At 43.1% G+C, this 21480-nt stretch overlaps 1 protein-coding gene across 1 annotated transcript; it reads left to right on the top strand.

Annotated features, from left to right (window-relative positions):
* The first annotated feature begins 1780 nt into the window (after positions 1-1780).
* LOC143996850 (mas-related G-protein coupled receptor member H-like) lies at positions 1781-4501 on the top strand. The gene is made up of 2 exons (XM_077492134.1): positions 1781-1999; positions 2469-4501. Exon 2 carries the CDS (start codon positions 2532-2534, stop codon positions 3501-3503), a length of 972 nt encoding a protein of 323 aa, XP_077348260.1. The 5' UTR covers positions 1781-1999; positions 2469-2531; the 3' UTR covers positions 3504-4501.
* Positions 4502-21480: the final 16979 nt, after the last annotated feature.

Genomic DNA, 21480 nt, shown 5'->3' with positions numbered 1-21480 from the left:
ATGCAAGTGCTTTGGATTACAAACATTCTCCTGGAACGAATTATGCTCATAATCCAAGTTTCCACTGTATTTTATTATATCTTTTCACGTGATAACACAAGAAATTCCACTTTGCTACAATGTAAAGTAGTGAGTGTACAGCTTGTATAACAGTGTCAATTTGCTGCCCCTCAAAATAACTCAACACACGGCCATTAATGTCTACACCACTGGCAACAAAAGTGAGTACACTCCTAAATGAAAATGTCCAAATTGGGCCCAAAGTGTCAATATTTATTGTTTTCCAGCAGTGCCTTAATCCTCTTGGGCATGGAGTTCACCAGAATGTCACAGGTTTCCAATGCAATCCTCTTCCACTCCTCCAAGACGACATTGCGGAACTGGTGGATGTTAGAGAGCTTGCGCTCCTCCATCTTCCATTTGAGATTGCCCCACAGATGCTCAATAGGGTTTAGGTCTGGCGACATGCTTGGCCGGTTTATCACCTTTACCCTCAGCTTCTTTAGCAAGGCAATGGTCGTCTTGGAGGCGTGTTTGGTGTTGTAATCATGTTGGAATACTGCCCTGTGGCCCAGCCTTCCGAAGGGAGGGGATCATGCTCTGCTTCAGTGTATCACAGTACATGTTGGCATTCATGGTTCCCTCAATGAACTGTAGCTCCCCAGTGGCGGCAGCCCCAGACCATGACACTATGACCACCATGCTTGACTGTAGGCAAGACACACTTGTCCTTGTACTCCTCACCTGGTTGCCGCCACACATGCTTTACACCATCTGAACCAAATACTTTTATTTTGGTTTCATCAGACCACAGGACATGGTTTCAGTTATCCATGTCCTTAGTCTGCTTGTTTTCAGAAAATTGTTTGTGGGATTTCTTGTGCATTATCTTTAGAAGAGGCTTCCTTATGGGACTACAGCCATGCAGACCAATTTGATGCAGTGTACCGCGTATGGTCTGAGCACTGACAGGCTGACTCCCCCACCCCTTCAACCTCTGCAGCAATGCTGGCAGCACTCATACGTCTATTTCCCAAAGACAACCTCTGGATATGACGCTGAGCACGTGCACTCAACTTTCTTCCTATGCTGAGAATTGCGAGGCCTGTTCTGAGTGGAACCTGTCCTGTTAAACCGCTGTATGCTCTTGGCCACCATGGTGCAACTCAGTTTCAGGGTCCTGGCATTCTTCTTATAGCCTAGGCCAACTTTATGTAGAGCAACAATTATTTTTTTCAGATCTTTAGAGAATCCTTTTCCATGAGGTGCCATGATGAACTTCCAGTGATCAGTATGAGACAGTGAGAGTGATAACACAAAATGTAACACCTGCTCCCAATTCACACCTGAGACCTTGTAACACGAATGAGTCACATGACTCAGAGGAGGGAAAATGGCTAATTGGGCCAAATATGGACATTTCCATTTAGGGGTGTACTCACTTTTGTTGCCAGTGGTTTAGACATTAATGGCTGTGTGTTGAATTATTTTGAGAGGACAGCACTGTTATACAAGCTGTGCACTCACAACTTTACATTGTAGCAAAGTATCATTTCTTCAGTGTTGTCACATGAAAAGATATAATAAAATATTTACAAAAATGGAAGGGGTGTACTCTCTTTTGTGAGATACTGTAAATTCAAAACCATATGTGCATTTTCCTAGGTGTATGCAAAACAAAAAACTGGTCTGGCAGCATACATATCACTGGTATCTAAATCTTATTACTTCCTTGTATTCCCAATAATTACAGGCTAAGGTGTTATAGAGAAGCTGACGTACCTCAATTTCGAAATTTAGTGCCTAATTATGACAGATGTAGCTCCACCTCTGTGCATTTTATGACGCCATCTCTCAGACACAGCTGCCTATTTAAGTCATTTATCTCATATCGATGCATCTATTACAAAGACAGCAGTTTATGGCTGAGTGTCCTGGAATGGTGTAACTATATTCAGTATTTGTAGTTACCTGGAAACATAAAAACAACATATTACAGGTGAGAGCTACTATTTTAGGCTTGTGTCATATATTTTTTTTATTTTTATTTTTTAATCAATGTTAGCTTACATTTCTAAACTAAATAATTGCTAATCAGAACTGTATAAGATGTACAGAATATAAACTTTGCAGACCTATATTAACATGGGACATTTCTAAAGATAGAGACTATTTGTGAGGTTTTTTTAAGGGCTTTTATTGGATAAGAATGGTAACTTTAGAAAATACATGCATTTTGTCTGTTTTGTATTTATGGTAGTGATTAACACCCCAGTGCTGGATTTTAAAAATTCAGTTATGCAGAAGATATACAGAAGCTGCAGTAACACATTATAAAATGTATGTCTATCTATCTATCTATCTATCTATCTATCTATCTATCTATCTATCTATCTATCTATCTATCTATCATCAGGTCCTGACTTCTGATTTACTAATAATCATTTGTGGTAATGTATTTAACACAGATGGAAAAAGAAGATACGTTTTAACAACACAGTTGGACTATTTATACCAATACAAAAGGAAACATGAATGTAACCAGCATGAATGACACCCTGGATGAACCCTCTAGCAGCTATTCGCAATATTCGTACATACATTTTACCATAGTGGCTGCTGTAGCACTATGTCTTTGCATCGTTGGCCTGGTTGGAAATGTTATTGTGTTTTGGTACCTGTGCTTCAAGATCCAGAGAAACAAATACACAGTTTATATCATGAATCTGTCTGTAGCTGATGCTCTGTTTATTATATTTACTTCCTTGCTTTTGATGATCCAGATAAATACAATCAATGGTACAGATCCTGAATTTATAGGGAAGGAGAGTTTTTATTTATTCATAGAAATATTTTATGATACTATGCAGTATTCTGGAATGTATATCCTTACAGCTGTCAGCATGGAACGATGTAGCTCTGTTCTGTTCCCCTTTTGGTACCGAAGCCATCGCCCTAGGAACTTGTCCACTATTATGTGCACTGCTCTTTGGATCCTTGGCTCTTTGGAAAGTCTCCTTGAGAACCTTGTGTGTACAGCAGATGCTTTCTTCGAACAAACCTCACAGTGTTCAGCAGTTCAAATAATAGTTTTTAGTTTAGCCATTGGCATCTGCTTACCAATTATGGTCATTTCAAGCTTCACCTTGCTCATCAAAGTAAGGAGCTCATTAAAGCAGCGATACACACCTAAACTGTACATCATTATCTTTATTGCAGTTCTTGTATTCATCCTATCAGTTTTTCCATTTAATTTTATGTCTTTTTTAATATACTTCAAAATAACACCAACAGATTTGGTAACTGTTACTTTTTTCTATGTAACAATTTATTGCACAGTGCTTAACTGCACCATCAATCCCTACATTTACTTTATTGTTGGAAGGAAATGGAAACAAAAGACCCCTCACTCGATCCAGGAAGCCCTCCAGAGAGCCTTTAGGGACGAAGATGATGAGAATGATGACTCAAACAGCAACAAAACAATTAACACATCAAGCTAAACGAACTTTATAGTTGCCTTCTAGATTTTCTTTCAAGAGCAAAGCACACCGACAATTATCTACTTTAACAAGGAGATATGATTTACTCAGGAATTTTAGAATATGAATCTTAAAGTAGCATCTTGCTTTATCAAGTGGAAGTTAAACTTCTTCTGTGAAGGTCAAAGACTGGAAATGCTAATGATATTGATTTTCATATAATATACCTCCAACTGGCTGGCCTTCTTAAAGCGAACCTGTATAGCTGGAGAAAGTGTTGCTTAAAGTGGTTGTAAACATAAAAAAAAAAATAACAAACAGGTTTTACTTACCAGAGCAGCCCTGATCCCCTTTTCTGGGATCCCCTGAAAGTGCTTCTGGCTCCTCTCCCCCACCAAGTGCCCCCATAGAAAGCTGCATGCTATTAGGGCACTCATACTTGCTCACTCCCATGCCCCACTTGGTGTGTCCATAAGACACACAGAGTGCAGCTGGGCCCCATCCCCTGCTTCCTCCTCACTGTCTGTGATTGACAGCAGTGGGGGCCAATGAGGAGGGAGAGACAGAGAGAGCCTGTGCCCTCGTGCACAGTACTGGATCAAGATAGGGCTTAGATAAGTATAGCCTAAAGCTTTTAGAACCACTTTAAGCCAAGCTCATTTACGTTACCTAAACCTGTCCTTAATTTGCACATTGCTGCTATAAATATATAAGGTTGTTTAAGAGTTTGAGGTGCTTTAAATGTACTTTCGAACTTAATTTAATTTACACATGGCTAACAGGTTTCATCACATGCCTTCTTATCCTTTTTTATTTTAAAATAAAGCAGTTGTGCAGTTTTGGATTGGAAACTTTTAATGAAGTTGAGATCTGGGTATCTGTTGACTTTGTGATATGTGTGTTGTCCAATATATTGGCTGATGTTCTATATAATCTGTGATAAGTAAAGCAACATCTGCGCAGCTCACATTGAGTTAAAATTTTATTTTTTGTAATAAAACTGATTATAACTTATGTTATCTCTGGTGTTGTTCTTCCTAGGACCCATTCACACCAAACTTTATGTGTGTTGATGCATGTGTGTTGGTACACTGCAGCGCCAATCATTGTAAATGACACTCCAACACACTTGAGCTGTAATGCCCCACAGTGTAGCACAATACATGAAGTTCTTCTTAGTGGCACTTAAAAAATCTGTCATTATGTCTGCAATAGTTCCTTTAAAGAATTACTGCCAGTTTGCAGATTATCAAACTAGCAGAAATTAAGACCAACTCTATTGTGTACAGAGGCTAGGCCAGTAATCTGAGTAGGGGCAGGCTCCCTGGTTTCTATGAAGCCAGCGTCCAGCAAGCATCATATCATCTAATGCTTTATCCCTGGCTAAAATAAATATCAAACACAAAGTGGTAATTCAGCACTCCTTGTTTATGCCAGTTTGTTCTATATTTGTGATACCATGATGTTGCTGCACTACCTGTGCTAAGCGTGGCTTCGCCCCCCACTCAGCCTCACTCTCTCCCTGCACAAGGCTGTGGCTGCAAAGTAGCAGTGAGGTTCCAACTACTGCACAGCATGAAAAGTTTTACTGTTTTAGTGATGCTTTTCGGCTGCTAGCTAGCAGCCAAATAATGGGTTAAAGGTGCCCATGTTGCAGCGCTGCCGAAGCGCTTTGCAGGGCAGGGTATTTTGGCAGCGGTGTACACACCGCTCCCAAACTGCCCCTAAGATGCTGCTTGCAGGACTTTTCAGAATGCCCCACAAGAGCACTGCCCCAGCGTGAAGGCACTTGGGCTTTCTCACTGGGGTGGCATAAGAGGGGTTTTTCAGGTGCTTTACAGGCGCTATTTTTTGCACCTCAAAAATGCATTCAGTGTGAAAGGGGTCTAAGGCTGAGTGGGGAGAAGACACACAGACCACAGGAAGCACTGCAGCATTATGGCGGTATGAATACAGACAGGACTGTCATGGGATATGAGTGCTGAATTATCACTTTGCATTTGATATTTATTTTGTTTGGTCCCCGCCCCCCCTTTACTTTCAGTTGCAAGCCAGGGAATCTCCTGCCTGGCAGCTGTGTGGACCAGGAATGAGTCATTGGTTGTTATGACTTACTGTCGAGGCAGCCAAAGCTGCTGTACGATGGTGTTGAGGAAATGGGCTGAGTCTGCACTGAGGATGGAGTGTCCATTAAGCCACCCTCCACCATGCCTCTATGCAACAAATTCCTGGTTGCTGATCTCCCCTAGTCTGTAAGAACCTGGAAGTGATGAGGATTTCATTACTTACAGATCTGAGGTGTCATTAACCCCCCCCCCCCCCACCCTGACCACTGTAGAACAGTATGGAAGCACTTGAACAGGCAGCAAAAGAGGTAAGACAGGTTTAAAGTTATTGTAAAGATGCATTATGCATTAAGATAAAAAGCGTTCTGTGGACAGAAGCCCCCTAAGTCCCTCTAAAACATACCTGAGCCCTATCTAGATCAAGTGATGGTGTAGGAGCTGCCTGAGACTCCCCTCCTCATTGGCTGACACAGCAGCATGGTGCCATTGGTTCCCGCTGCTGTCAATCAAAGTCAGCAAGTCAATTAGAGAGAAAGGGGGCGGGCCTGGGTGATGGCTCCATGTCTGAATGGACATGGAGAGCTGTGGCTCGGCTAAGGTGCCCCCATAGCAAGCTGCTTGCTGTGGGGGTACTCAACAGGAGGGAGGGACCAGGAGAGCCAAAGAGGGATTCGAGAAGAGGAGGATCCAAGCTGCTCTGTGCAAATCCACTGCACAGAGCAGGTAAGTATAACATGTTTGTTATTTTTGACAAAAAAAAGGACTTTAGTATCACTTTAATCTTGCTGTAAAATGTTAGCACATATTATTTAACCACTTCCTGACTGGCGCATGACGATGTACATCAGCAGAATGGCACGGGCAGGCAAATTGGCGTACAGGTACGTCCATTTGAAATTGCCGCCCGCCATCGCGTGCGTGCCGCCGGTGGCACGTGCGTGTGATGGTCGGGACCCCCGTGAGTCCTGTTGCGGGTCCTGCAGACTCGATTGCCGTGGGGATACCTGCAACTGTCTCATGGAGAGGCTGAACGGGGAGATGCCGATGTAAACAGCATCTCCCCGTTCTGCTTCTGCTTAGCAACAAGTGACACTGATCTCTGCTCCCTTTGATTTGAGCAGAGATCAGTGTTCATTAACATACAGCCCAGCCCCCCACAGTTAGTAACACGCCCCTAGGACACACTTAACCCCTACACTGCCACCCCCTGGTTAACCCTTTCACTGCCAGGGTCATTTACACAGGAATCAGTGCATTTGTATAGCACTGATTGCTGTATAAATGACAATGATCCCAAAAATGTGTCAAAAATGTCCGATGTGTCCACCATAATGTCGCAGTCACAATAAAAATTACTAGTAAAAAAAAATTATTAATAAAAATGCCATAAAACTATTCCCTATTTTGTATGCTCTATAACATTTGCGCAAACCAACTAATAATCACTTATTGCGATTTATTTTACCAAAAATATGTAGAAGAATACGTATCGGCCTAAGCTGAGGAAAAAAAATGTTTTTTCATATATTTTTGGGGGATATTTATTATAGCAAAAAGTAAAAAAGAATGCGTTTTTTTCAAAATTGTTGCTCTATTTTTGTTTATAGTGCAAAACATAAAAACCGCAGGGATGATCAAATACCACCAAAAGAAAGCTATATTTGTGGGAAAAAAAGGACATCAATTTTGTTTGGGAGCCACATCGCACAACCGCGCAATTGTCAGTGCCGAATCGCAAAAATTGGTCTGGTCTTAAGCCAGCAAAATGGTCCGGTCTGAAAGTGGTTAAGAGACAATAGCCAAAAACTTTTTTCCATAACTGAACAGAATGTATGCAGCTTGCATAGGAAGAGGGAGGGATGAGAAAGGTTTTATCTTGAGATCGAAATCAGAATGGACAGTATATAAGCAGCTTGGTAAAGTCACAACTTAAGAGTGTATAGGCCATATACATTGAGACACAAGGCAGGACTTGCCCTGCAGCAAACATTAGAAATTTGGCAAATGGCAAAACATTGTCTGGCACATTTACAGTGCTGGAGTACTGGAATAGGGCAGCAACTTTTTTTTTGAGGGGGTGAAAGGGGTGGGGCTTGATGGCAAATAAAAAGTTTTCATCTGCAGCATCAGCAGCGGGGCTTTTGTAGTCATTGGTAATCCAAAACTGGCTGTATAGCATGACCATTCTGAGATAGAAGAGATAGATGTGCTCTGCCTTTGGATGACGCTGGGCACAGCTATCGCTTTGTACTGCAGAACCTTCTTGCACCCTACTAACTTCACATGTAGGTCCTCTGCCTTTCACTTTAGGCCTGCCTGACATATTTAATAAAGGGGATTGACTAAATGTAATGTCAGCTATGGCAATAGTTGGAATAATATATGTGGTGATTTGGTGCACACTCCTTTACTGAACAAGTGTGCAGTAGCATGCTGTAATCAAAGAGCAGCTTTGACTATGTCAGCAGCAAGTGTTTCCTGAAACATAAAAAGAAAGGCCCTGGCAAAAAAAGAAAGTAGCTAAAAAGGAGTAATACAGTTGTTGCTGACCCATGCACAAAAAGGTAGTCCTATAAAAGACTGTTAGGTCTCTTAACTGTAAACATGGGGAGGGGCAATTCAAGAATATATAACCCTCCACATTGCAGTCCGCAATGTCTAGCAAGTAAATCACCCTACACTGATGTAGTGTTGCCCCTGAGGTTGTTGCTGGTTAATTGGCTTCTTCTGCTTCCAGGGGTAATCACAGACAGCACCTGAACTCACAAACCTACCTAGGGTTTACAATGCTTTTATTGGATTAAGACCCCTTTCACACCGGGGAGTTTTGCAGGTGCTAAAGTGTTAGAAATAGCGCCTGCAATCTGCCCTCAAACTGCTGCTCCACTCATTCCAGTGTGAAAGCCCGAGGGCTTTCACACTGGAGCGGAGCGCTGGCAGGACATCAGGAAAAGTCCCGCCAGCAGCTTCTTTGGAGCGGTGAAGGAGCGGAGTGTTTACTGCTCTTCCACCGATGCTCCCCATTGAAATCAATGGGGCAGTGCTGCATTACCGCCAGCAAAACGCCGCTATTGCGGCATATGGCGTCAGTTTTAACCCTTTCTCGGCCGCTAGTGGGGGGTAAAAGCTCCCCGCTAGTGGCCGAAATGCGATGCAAATCCGACGGTAAAACGCAGCTAAAAATAGCAGTGTTTTATCGCCGACGCTATGGTAGCAGCAGTGTGAAAGGGGTCTAAGATGCCCTGAAAAGGTTTAGAATAGGCAGACAGTAATACACTGCAATAGGTTTACAATTTTGTTAAAAACAGAAATGTGATGGACACAGCTTACAGAATCAACTGTACTGTAAATAACTCAACAAACTTCAGGGATATTGAAAATACACCTCATCCCAGCGCCCTATGGAATATTCTTTTACAACAAAAATAAGAATACAGGTACCATGAAGAGATTACTCCTCACTCACCTACAGCAGCTATTATAAATGAGTTCACTATAGTATACAATGTGCTACTTAAAAAATCAGACACTAACAGCGCTCAATGTATAAATCTAAAACATTTCTCAGACCTCACCTGTAGGTTATAGAGAGTGAAATGTTAAACAATTTTAAAATAAGCGATCTAACTTAGAATGCCACTAATCACATTATAAGCATCACTCTTATCACATGCTAACAAAAGTCCATAATTGAAGGTGATAGCGGTAGAAGTGTCAGCAAAGAGGTGCCATCCACCGTAGAGATCTATTTCAGTCACAAGGAGTAACAGTCCTACACAATCGCCGTATCCACCTTTGTGCAATCCCCCATTGCTGGTCGCTTACCAAAACAGTACTGCAAACAGGCTTTGTATGTTAGGTCTTTCAATCTCTCTGCTCCTCCAGGTCTCTTTACTCATCCACACACCGACAAAATAGGGATTGTGTATCTAGAGGCAAATTTGAAGATCTTCACTTGTCTGCATCAGAACTAAAATGGCTTCTGTAACTAAGGTAAAAATCTGAGTGTAATGTGGATGAGTAAAGTGGAATACCCACAGGGTACAGAGTCTAAACAACAGCCAGTATCATCCGTGGCCTTTGATGGTAGGGATAGTCAACACTGCCTGCTATTGCCAGGTCCCTGGGTTTGCCACACCTGCTCATGGGACTCAGGTTAAAGCAGTAGGCAGACTAGGGGAGGTAGAATTATATTTGGAAGGTAGAATTACATTAACCACTTAAGGACCGCCGTATTGCCAATATACGTCGTCAGAATGGCACAGGCAGGCACAAGCACGTAGATGTACGTGCCTGCCTTCCAGCGGGTGGGGGGTCCGATCGGACCCCCTCCCGCTGGATACGGCGGTCCCTTTCGGTGCCGGAGCGATCCGCGATGAGGGGATGGCCGTTGGTTTCTGGCCATCCCCTCTCGATCGCTCCTGGCCAGTGACGAACTTCCTCCCCTGTGAAAATGTAAACACAGGAGGAGGAAGTGATGTCACACTCCTCGTGGCGGTCTTTTTGAACCGGACAGCGTGAAGACGTCCAAGTAAGTGCACCAACAGTCCACTGACACATAGGTACACATAGGCACACATTTCACCCCAGTCACCCCCCGATCACCCCCCCGATCGGCCCCCCGCCCCCCCCCCCCAGTCACAGTGTCACTAATGCAGTGTTCATTTATTTATTGATCACTACATTTAGTGTCAGTTGTGACTGTAAAAAGTGTCAGGGCAGCTAGTGTTAGGCCCCTTTAGGTCCAGGATAGCCCCCTACCCCCCCTAATAAAGGTTTAACCCCTTGATTGCCCTCCCAGTTAACCCTTTCACCCCCTTTTACCAGTGTCACTAAGCAATCGTTTTTCTGATCGCTGCAATAGTGTCACTGGTCCCGCTAGGAAGCTAGTTTTTTTTTAGGTTCAACGCCAGGTTTTTATAGCGTTAGGTACCCCGATATATAACCTAATGAAGGTTGATTGCCCCTAGAGTTAACCCTTTCACCAGCGATCGCTGCATAAGTGTCACTGGTGACGCTGGTTAGCCAGTTAGTTATTTCGTTATTTAGGTTCCCCGTCAGGTTTTTATAAAGCTTCAGGTACCCCCATATAAATACCCAATAAAGGTTTTAACCCCTGATTGCCCTTAGTTAACCCCCTGATCACCCGGCGGGTGATATCAATTTGGTTTTAGGGTCAGAAAGGGTCTGCGTCGCCCCAGGCAGTGCTAGGTTAGTGCCAGTACCGCTAACACCCACGCGCAAAGCATACACCTCCCTTAGTGGTATAGTATCCGAACAGATCAATATCTGATCTGATCAGATCTATACTAGCGTGCCCAGCAATTTAGGGTTCTAAAAAAACGCATTGTTAGCAGGATCAATCCAGATACCTGCTAGCACCTGCGTTTTGCCCCTCTGCCCAGCCCAGCCCAGCCCAGCCCACCCAAGTGCAGTATCGATCGATCACTGTCACTTACAAAACACAACACACATAACTGCAGCATTCGCAGAGTCAGGCCTGATCCCTGCGATCGCTAACAGTTTTTTTTGTAGCGTTTTATACAGTCGCTGACAGGCTAGGTGCTTTTTTACCTGTGAGTCTCACTACTGTACCCCTAAATTTAGAGCCCAAAATGGAAAAGCGAAGGTACACTAGTGAAGAGGCCTACACGTTTCTGAGCATGACAGATAGTGAAGAGGAAGACACTGATCTGTCAGATTCAGGCTCAGAATACGAACCTGTAGAGGACAGCGCCTCCATGTCAGATAGCTCTGACGACGAAGAAGAGGTCCCTGCTAACGTCAGGCGTACCCGACCCCGATTTTCTGATGTTGTTGAGGTGCAGGAACCGCAAGTCCCTCGTATGGAGTATAGAGCCAGTACTAGCGCCGCTCATCCTTTTGGTGAACTGGAAAGCACCAGCGGCCTAGTACACCCTGGACGTACATCCAGCACTGCAGTATCACGTGGTGACGTGGCGAGTCCCATAAGTGCAGTTCAAGCTGGCGAGGTGGCAAGCACAAGTAGTGTCCCGCTGCCACCAAGAAGACGAAGACAGGCCCGTCGTTCCCATAGTGCCCTTCCTGCAGAATTCGCCAATCCTGATTGGGTGCCCACCACTTCTGCAACACCAGTACTTCCCCCATTCACTGCCCAACCCGGTATTCAGGTGGATACAGATGATTTTACGCCACTCGATTTTTATTCTCTGTATTTCACGGAAGATCTCTATAGATCTATTGTGGACCAAACCAATTTATATGCTGGTCAACACATGGCCGCTAATCCCCAATTGCCGTCTCTTGCCAGAGATTGGAAAGCAGTTACGGTTTCCGAATTTAAGACGTTTCTGGGCCTTTCCCTCAACATGGGCACACATAAATTCATGCGGATGCGGGCTTATTGGTCCACGCATCCGGCTGACCACATGCCCGTGTTCTCTAACTCCATGTCCAGGAAACGATACGAGCAGATCTTGCGGTTCTTGCACTTCAGTGACAATGAATTTTGTCGTCCACGTGGAGACCCTGAATACGATCGGCTCTACAAAATTCGGCCCCTCATAAACCACTTCAACCAACGTTTTGCAGACTTGTTTACTCCCCAAAAAGTTGTCTGCGTTGATGAGTCCCTGGTTAAGTTTACTGGTCGCTTGTCATTCAAACAGTACATTCCCAACAAGCGTACCAGATACGGGGTCAAGCTCTATAAGTGCTGTGACAGGGCCACAGGCTATGCATGGAGCTTTATGGTTTATGAGGGTAAAGATAGTTACATAGAGCCGGAGAACTGCCCTGATTACATAGGAAGCGCTGGCAAGATAGTGTGGAAATTGGTGTCACCCTTATTCGGAAAGGGGTACCACTTGTACATGGACAACTATTACACCAGCGTGCCACTGTCTAGTCATTTATTTGATCATCAGATTGGAACATGTGGCACCGTGCGACCTAATCGCCGGGGCTTTCCCCAGCGGCTTGTAGATTCCCGTCTTAGGCTGGGGGAGAGAGCCTGCCATCGGTGTAATAATTTGCTCGCTATGAAGTGGAGGGATATTAAGAATGTTTTCGTTCTTACCTCCCTTCATGCAGACACGACGGTCCAAATTTCTACGGCGACTGGTATTGTGGAGAAACCCCTCTGTGTCCACGAATATAACAAAAATATGGGAGGGGTGGACCTCAATGACCAGATGTTGGCGCCGTATCTAGCTTCCCGTAAGGCCAGACGCTTGTACAAAAAAGTGTCTGCTTACTTATTTCAATTGGCTTTGCTGAATGCTTTTGTGCTATACAAAACTTCAGGCGGGACATTAACCTTTCTTTTCTTCCAAAGAGAGGTTGTCACAGAGCTTCTGTATCCAGAAGGTTCTGCACCTCACCATTCCCAACCAAATGCAGTAAGCCGGCTGCATGAGAGGCATTTTTCTTATGTCCTCCCGAGTACCCCTACCCAACGAACCCCCCAAAAAAGATGTCGTGTCTGTACCAAGCGCGGATTTAGGCGTGACACCCGTTCTTATTGTCCACGCTGTCCTGGCAATCCTGGTCTTTGTCAGGGTGAGTGTTTTGAACGCTACCACACACTAGTGAAGTATTAGCGTAGGGTACAGCATTTCACAGGCTAGGCACACTAACACAGAGTCTCCCAAGATGCCATCGCATTTTGAGAGACCCGAACCGTTACAGTTTACAGTTAAAAAAAAAGTGTATAAAAAAAAAAAAATAAGTAAAATAAAAAAACCAAAAAAAATATAAAATATAAAAACCAAAAATAGTTGTCGTTTTATTGTTCTCTCTCTCTCCTCTCTAATTTTTTATACTTTACTGTTTACTGTGTCATTGTTAACCATTTTTCATGTTTTCAGGTACGCCATTCAGCTGCAGCGTGGATTTATTTATCTTGACAGCAACAGCGTTTGCTCCCACGATACATAAAGCCGCGACTCCAGTGCTGTAGGAGGTGATTTCACCACCACAGTTAAAAAAGAGCATATATGCCGAAGCATGGGGGCATAAGGGGTGGAGGAGCGATTTTGCTCCTAATGCCGCGTACATACGGTCAAAATTCCGACGGAGGGCTTGCCCGTGGAAAAGTTTGAACGTATGTACGCGGCATAACTTTTTTGCGGGAGGATGCCCCCATGCTTCGGCATATATATATTTTAGGCACAGGTTGTGTTAAAAAATGTTTTATTTTTTACAGTTTTTTTTGGCATTTGCTTTGCAGGTATGGTATGGTAAGGTTTTCCTGTGATGTTACTTTGTTTTAACGTTAACCATAATTTGCTTAGCAGGTACGCCATTCAGCTGCAGCGCAGATTTATTTATCTTGACAGCAACAGCGTTTGCTCCCACGATACATAAAGCCGTGACTCCAGTGCTGTAGGAGGTGATTTCAACACCACAGTTAAAAAAGAGCATATATGCCGAAGCATGGGGGCATAAGGGGTGGAGGAGCGATTTTGCTCCTAATGCCGCGTACATACGGTCAAAATTCCGACGGAGGGCTTGCCCATGGAAAAGTTTGAACGTATGTACGCGGCATAACTTTTTTGCGGGAGGATGCCCCCATGCTTCGGCATATATAAATGGTGCATGTATGTCCATCATTAGAAGTGAGTGGATGAAGGGAGGTATCTAATGGTGGGCATACCCACCGATCAATCTCTTTTTTTTCGTTCAGACAACATGACTCTCAGTAAATAGCTTGGGGTGTCTACTTTCCAAAATGGGGTAATTTGGGGGGGGGGGGTTTGTGCTATTTTGGCATTTTATGGCCTTCAAAACTGTAATAGGTAGTGAGGAGTGAAATAAAAAATTTGCGCCCTTAGAAATCCAGAAGGTGGCGATTGGTTTTTGGGGCCCCGTACGCAGCTAGGCTCCCAAAAAGTCCCACACATGTGGTATCCCCGTACTCAGGAGAAGCAGCAAAATGTATTTTGGGGTGCAATTCCACATATAACCATGGCATGTGTGAGCAATATATAATTTAGTGACAACTTTTTGTAAAAAAAATAAATATTTTTATTTTTTGTCATTATTCAATCCCTTGGAACAAAAAAAAAAATATTCAATGGTCTCAACATGCCCCTCAGCAAATAGCTTGGGGTGTCTACTTTCCAAAATGGGGTCATTTGGGGGGGTTTTGTGCCATCTTGGCATTTTATGGCCTTCAAAACTGTGATAGGTAGTGAGGAGTGAAATAAAAAAATGAATGCCCTTAGAAATCCTGAAGGCGGTGCTTGGATTTCGGGGTCCCGTACGCGGCTAGGCTCCCAAAAAGTCCCACACATGTGGTATCCCTGTACTCAGGAGAAGCAGCAGAATGTATTTTGGGGTGTCATTTCACATATGCCTATAGCATGTGTGAGCAATATATCATTTAGTGACAACTTTGTGCAAAAAAAAAAAGTTTGTAATATTCCTGCAACTTGTGGCAAAATATAAAATATTCCATGGACTCAACATGCCTCTCAGTAAATAGCTTGGGGTGTCTTCTTTCCAAAATGGGGTCATTTTGTGGGGTTTTGTGCTATTTTGGCATTTTATGGCCTTCGAAACTGTGATAGGTAGTGAGGGGTGAAATCAAAAATTTGCACCCTTAGAAATCCTGAAGGTGGTGATTGGTTTTCGGGGTGCCGTACGCGACTAGACTCCCAAAAAGTCCCACACATGTGGTATCCCCATACTCGGGAGAAGTAGCTGAATATATTTTGGGGTGCAATTCCACATATAACCATGGCATGTGTGAGCAATATATCATTTAGTGACAACTTTTTGTAAAAAAAAATGTATTTTTTATTTTTTGTCATTATTCAATCCCTTGGGACAAAAAAAAAAAATATTCAATAGTCTCAAGATGGCCCTCGGCAAATAGCTTGGGGTGTCTACTTTCCAAAATGGGGTCATTTGGGGGGGTTTTGTGCCATCTTGGCATTTTATGGGCGTCAAAACTGTGATAGGTAGTGATAGGTAGTGAGGAGTAAAATAAAAAAATTATGCCCTTAGAAATCCTGAAGGCGGTGCTTGGATTTCGGGGTCCCGTACGCGGCTAGGCTCCCAAAAAGTCCCACACATGTGGTATCCCTGTACTCAGGAGAAGCAGCAGAATGTATTTTGGGGTGTCATTTCACATATGCCCATAGCATGTGTGAGCAATATATCATTTAGTGACAACTTTGTGCAAAAAAAAAAAAGTTTGTAATATTCCCGCAACTTGTGGCAAAATATAAAATATTCCATGGACTCAACATGCCTCTCAGTAAATAGCTTGGGGTGTCTACTTTCCAAAATGGGGTCATTTTGGGGGGTTTTGTGCTATTTTGGCATTTTATGGCCTTCGAAACTGTGATAGGTAGTGAGGGGTGAAATAAAAAATTTGCACCCTTAGAAATCCTGAAGGTGGTGATTGGTTTTCGGGGTGCCGTGCGCGACTAGACTTCCAAAAAGTCCCACACATGTGGTATCCCCGTATTTGGGAGAAGTAGCGGAATATATTTTGGGGTGCAATTCCACATATAACTATGGCATGTGTGAGCAATATATCATTTAGTGACAACTTTTTGTAAATTTTTTTTTTTTTGTCATTATTCAATCCCTTGGGACAAAAAAAAAAAATATTCAATAGTCTCAAGATGGCCCTCGGCAAATAGCTTGGGGTGTCTACTTTCCAAAATGGGGTCATTTGGGGGGGTTTTGTGCCATCTTGGCATTTTATGGGCGTCAAAACTGTGATAGGTAGTGATAGGTAGTGAGGAGTAAAATAAAAAAATTATGCCCTTAGAAATCCTGAAGGCGGTGCTTGGATTTCGGGGTCCCGTACGCGGCTAGGCTCCCAAAAAGTCCCACACATGTGGTATCCCTGTACTCAGGAGAAGCAGCAGAATGTATTTTGGGGTGTCATTTCACATATGCCCATAGCATGTGTGAGCAATATATCATTTAGTGACAACTTTGTGCAAAAAAAAAAAAGTTTGTAATATTCCCGCAACTTGTGGCAAAATATAAAATATTCCATGGACTCAACATGCCTCTCAGTAAATAGCTTGGGGTGTCTACTTTCCAAAATGGGGTCATTTTGGGGGGTTTTGTGCTATTTTGGCATTTTATGGCCTTCGAAACTGTGATAGGTAGTGAGGGGTGAAATCAAAAATTTGCACCCTTAGAAATCCTGAAGGTGGTGATTGGTTTTCGGGGTGCCGTACGCGACTAGACTCCCAAAAAGTCCCACACATGTGGTATCCCCATACTCGGGAGAAGTAGCTGAATATATTTTGGGGTGCAATTCCACATATAACCATGGCATGTGTGAGCAATATATCATTTAGTGACAACTTTTTGTAAAAAAAAATTTATTTTTTATTTTTTGTCATTATTCAATCCCTTGGGACAAAAAAAAAATATTCAATAGTCTCAAGATGGCCCTCGGCAAATAGCTTGGGGTGTCTACTTTCCAAAATGGGGTCATTTGGGGGGGTTTTGTGCCATCTTGGCATTTTATGGCCGTCAAAACTGTAATAGGTAGTGATAGGTAGTGAGGAGTAAAATAAAAAAATTATGCCCTTAGAAATCCTAAAGGCGGTGCTTGGATTTCGGGGTCCCGTACGCGGCTAGGCTCCCAAAAAGTCCCACACATGTGGTATCCCTGTACTCAGGAGAAGCAGCAGAATGTATTTTGGGGTGTCATTTCACATATGCCCATAGCATGTGTGAGCAATATATCATTTAGTGACAACTTTGTGCAAAAAAAAAAAAAAAGTTTGTAATATTCCCGCAACTTGTGGCAAAATATTCCATGGACTCAACATGCCTCTCAGTAAATAGCTTGGGGTGTCTACTTTCCAAAATGGGGTCATTTTGGGGGGTTTTGTGCTATTTTGGCATTTTATGGCCTTCGAAACTGTGATAGGTAGTGAGGGGTGAAATCAAAAATTTGCACCCTTAGAAATCCTGAAGGTGGTGATTGGTTTTCGGGGTGCCGTGCGCGACTAGACTCCCAAAAAGTCCCACACATGTGGTATCCCCGTACTCGGGAGAAGTAGCGGAATATATTTTGGGGTGCAATTCCACATATAACTATGGCATGTGTGAGCAATATATCATTTAGTGACAACTTTTTGTAAATTTTTTTTTTTTTTTGTCATTATTCAATCCCTTGGGACAAAAAAAAAAATATTCAATAGTCTCAAGATGGCCCTCGGCAAATAGCTTGGGGTGTCTACTTTCCAAAATGGGGTCATTTGGGGTGGTTTTGTGCCATCTTGGCATTTTATGGCCGTCAAAACTGTGATAGGTAGTGATAGGTAGTGAGGAGTAAAATAAAAAAATTATGCCCTTAGAAATCCTGAAGGCGGTGCTTGGATTTCGGGGTCCCGTACGCGGCTAGGCTCCCAAAAAGTCCCACACATGTGGTATCCCTGTACTCAGGAGAAGCAGCAAAATGTATTTTGGGGTGTCATTTCACATATGCCCATAGCATGTGTGAGCAATATATCATTTAGTGACAACTTTGTGCAAAAAAAAAAAAAAGTTTGTAATATTCCCGCAACTTGTGGCAAAATATAAAATATTCCATGGACTCAACATGCCTCTCAGTAAATAGCTTGGGGTGTCTACTTTCCAAAATGGGGTCATTTTGGGGAGTTTTGTGCTATTTTGGCATTTTATGGCCTTCGAAACTGTGATAGGTAGTGAGGGGTGAAATCAAAAATTTGCACCCTTAGAAATCCTGAAGGTGGTGATTGGTTTTCGGGGTGCCGTGCGCGACTAGACTCCCAAAAAGTCCCACACATGTGGTATCCCCATACTCGGGAGAAGTAGCGGAATATATTTTGGGGTGCAATTCCACATATAACTATGGCATGTGTGAGCAATATATCATTTAGTGACAACTTTTTGTCAATTTTTTTTTTTTTGTCATTATTCAATCCCTTGGGACAAAAAAAAAAAAATATTCAATAGTCTCAAGATGGCCCTCGGCAAATAGCTTGGGGTGTCTACTTTCCAAAATGGGGTCATTTGGGGGGGGTTTTGTGCCATCTTGGCATTTTATGGCTGTCAAAACTGTGATAGGTAGTGATAGGTAGTGAGGAGTAAAATAAAAAAATTATGCCCTTAGAAATCCTGAAGGCGGTGCTTGGATTTCGGGGTCCCATACGCGGCTAGGCTCCCAAAAAGTCCCACACATGTGGTATCCCTGTACTCAGGAGAAGCAGCAGAATGTATTTTGGGGTGTAATTTCACATATGCCCATAGCATGTGTGAGCAATATATAATTTAGTGACAACTTTGTGCAAAAAAAAAAAGTTTGTAATATTCCCGCAACTTGTGGCAAAATATAAAATATTCCATGGACTCAACATGCCTCTCAGTAAATAGCTTGGGGTGTCTACTTTCCAAAATGGGGTCATTTTGGGGGGTTTTGTGCTATTTTGGCATTTTATGGCCTTCGAAACTGTGATAGGTAGTGAGGGGTGAAATCAAAAATGTGCACCCTTTGAAATCCTGAAGGTGGTGATTGGTTTTCGGGGTGCCGTGCGCAACTAGACTCCCAAAAAGTCCCACACATGTGGTATCCCCGTACTCGGGAGAAGTAGCGGAATATATTTTGGGGTGCAATTCCACATATAACTATGGCATGTGTGAGCAATATATCATTTAGTGACAACTTTTTGTAAATTTTTTTTTTTTTTTTGTCATTATTCAATCCCTTAGGACAAAAAAAATAAATATTCAATGGGCTCAACATACCCATCAGCAGTTTCCTTGGGGTGTCTACTTTCCAAAATGGGGTCATTTGGGGGGGGTTTGTACTGCCCTGCCATTTTAGCACCTCAAGAAATGAGATAGGCAGTCATAAATTAAAAGCTGTGTAAATTCCAGAAAATGTACTCTAGTTTGTAGACGCTATAACTTTTGCGCAAACCAAAAATTATACGCTTATTGACATTTTTTTTACTAAAGACATGTGGCTGAATAAATTTTGCCCTCAATGTATGACTAAAATTTAGTTTATTCGATTTTTCTTATAACAAAAAGAAGAAAATATCATTTTTTTTCAAAATTTTCGCTCTTTTTCCATTTATATCGCAAAAAATAAAAATCGCAGAGGCAATCAAATACCATCAAAAGAAAGCTCTATTTGTGGGAAGAAAAGGACGCAAATTTCGTTTGGGTGCAATATTGCATGACTGCGCAATTACCAGTTAAAGCAGCGCAGTGCGAAATTGGAAAAAGACCTCTGGTCCTTAAGGTGTTTATTGGTCCGAGGCTGAAGTGGTTAAGACATAAGACCTGGATGTCCAGGGATACTTTGTTTTCATTGGGTGTAAAATATGCTCATGCCTCCTAATTTGTAAAAACAAAATGATATGACTGGTGTCTTAGTTACATTATCTTGAGGAGATAGACAATAGAAACCAAAAGAAAAACTTAGAGAGCATAATATTAAAGAAGGAAAGGGAACAGAAGAGAGGTGAGTAATGGAAATGAACAAGAAGAATAGTAAAAAAAACAAAAAAAAGCAAAAAAACAACAGATTTAATGCTGCTCCAACCAATATTTTTAGTTTACATTCCACTTTAGACTGTTAAAGAGCATTGGACCTGTATTAAAAAAACAAATACCTAGTTTCCCCCAAAACTTTTGCTGACTGCGAGAAAAATAAATAAATATATATATATAGTTCTTTAACAAAAAGGACAACTTCTCTCCCATACTAGTAATTAGCAGTATTTATGCAGGTCAGGTACATAGATATTAACAAAGAGAGAGAGAGAGAGAGAAAAAAATGATTTTAGAATTTACCGTATATACTCGAGTATAAGCCGAGATTTTCAGCCTCTTTTTTGAGGCTGAAAGTGCCCCCTCGGCTTATACTCGAGTCACCGCTGTCTGACTGCTCGATCAGCGTATCGAGCAGACAGACGGCGGACATTAAAATTCAAAAGCCGCGCCTCCTTCTCCGCCTCCGCCTGTGATAGGCGGAACACTGAATTTCCCAGCAGTCAGTGTTCCGCCTATCACGGACATCCGTTCATTCTCATACTACGGACGAGTATGAGAGGATGTCCGTGATAGGCGGAACACAGGCTGCTGGGAAATTGAGTGTTCCGCCTATCACAGGCGGAGGACGGAGGCGCGGCTTTTGAATTGTAGAATGGCCGCCGAGAAGAGCGGCGATCCTGGAGCGGCGATCCATCGGCACGACACGGGACGGAGGAGGCACGGGACGGAGGAGGCACGGGACAGAGGAGGCACGGGACAGAGGAGGCACGGGACAGAGGAGGCACGGGACAGAGGAGGCTCGGGACGACGGCGGCTCGGGACGGAGGCTTGGGACACAGGTAGGCTGGACACACACACAAGGCTGCACGGACACACACACACACACACACACACACACACACACACACACACACACACACACACACACACACACACACACACACACACAGGGATGGATGGATGGATGGATGGATACACACACACACACACACACACACAGGGATGGATGGATGGATGAATACACACACACACACACACACACACACACACACACACACACACAGGGATGGATGGATACACACACAGGGATGGATGGACGGACACACACACAGGGATGGATGGATGGATGGATGGATGGACACACACACAGGGATGGATGGACGGACACACACACAGGGATGGACGGACACACAGGGATGGACAGCCATGTCTCACCCTTGGCTTATACACGAGTCAATAAGTTTTCCAGTTTTTTGGGGGTAAATTGGGGGCCTCGGCTTATATTCGGGTCGGCCTATACTCGAGTATATACGGTAGGTAAACCTGACTGCACTTTATTATTACGAATTGAAGAGGCTTATCCCTAAAACACAAAAACAAGAAAAATATAGTTCTAGGGTCCTTACTTAATTGCACAAATTCTTTATACTGGTCTGGATTGG

The sequence above is a fragment of the Lithobates pipiens genome, unplaced genomic scaffold (genome assembly GCF_037356315.1).
Source record: "Lithobates pipiens isolate NorthernLeopardFrog02 unplaced genomic scaffold, aLitPip1_a1.2 Scaffold_19, whole genome shotgun sequence".
Classification (NCBI taxonomy): Eukaryota; Metazoa; Chordata; class Amphibia; order Anura; family Ranidae; genus Lithobates; species Lithobates pipiens.
Note: the sequence above shows the minus strand (reverse complement) of the source record. Positions and strands in the feature narration are given on the sequence as shown.

Coding starts and splice junctions, on each gene's coding strand:
- LOC143996850 (XM_077492134.1), top strand. CDS start 2,532: ATGAATGTAACCAGCATGAATGACACCCTGGATGAACCCTCTAGCAGC.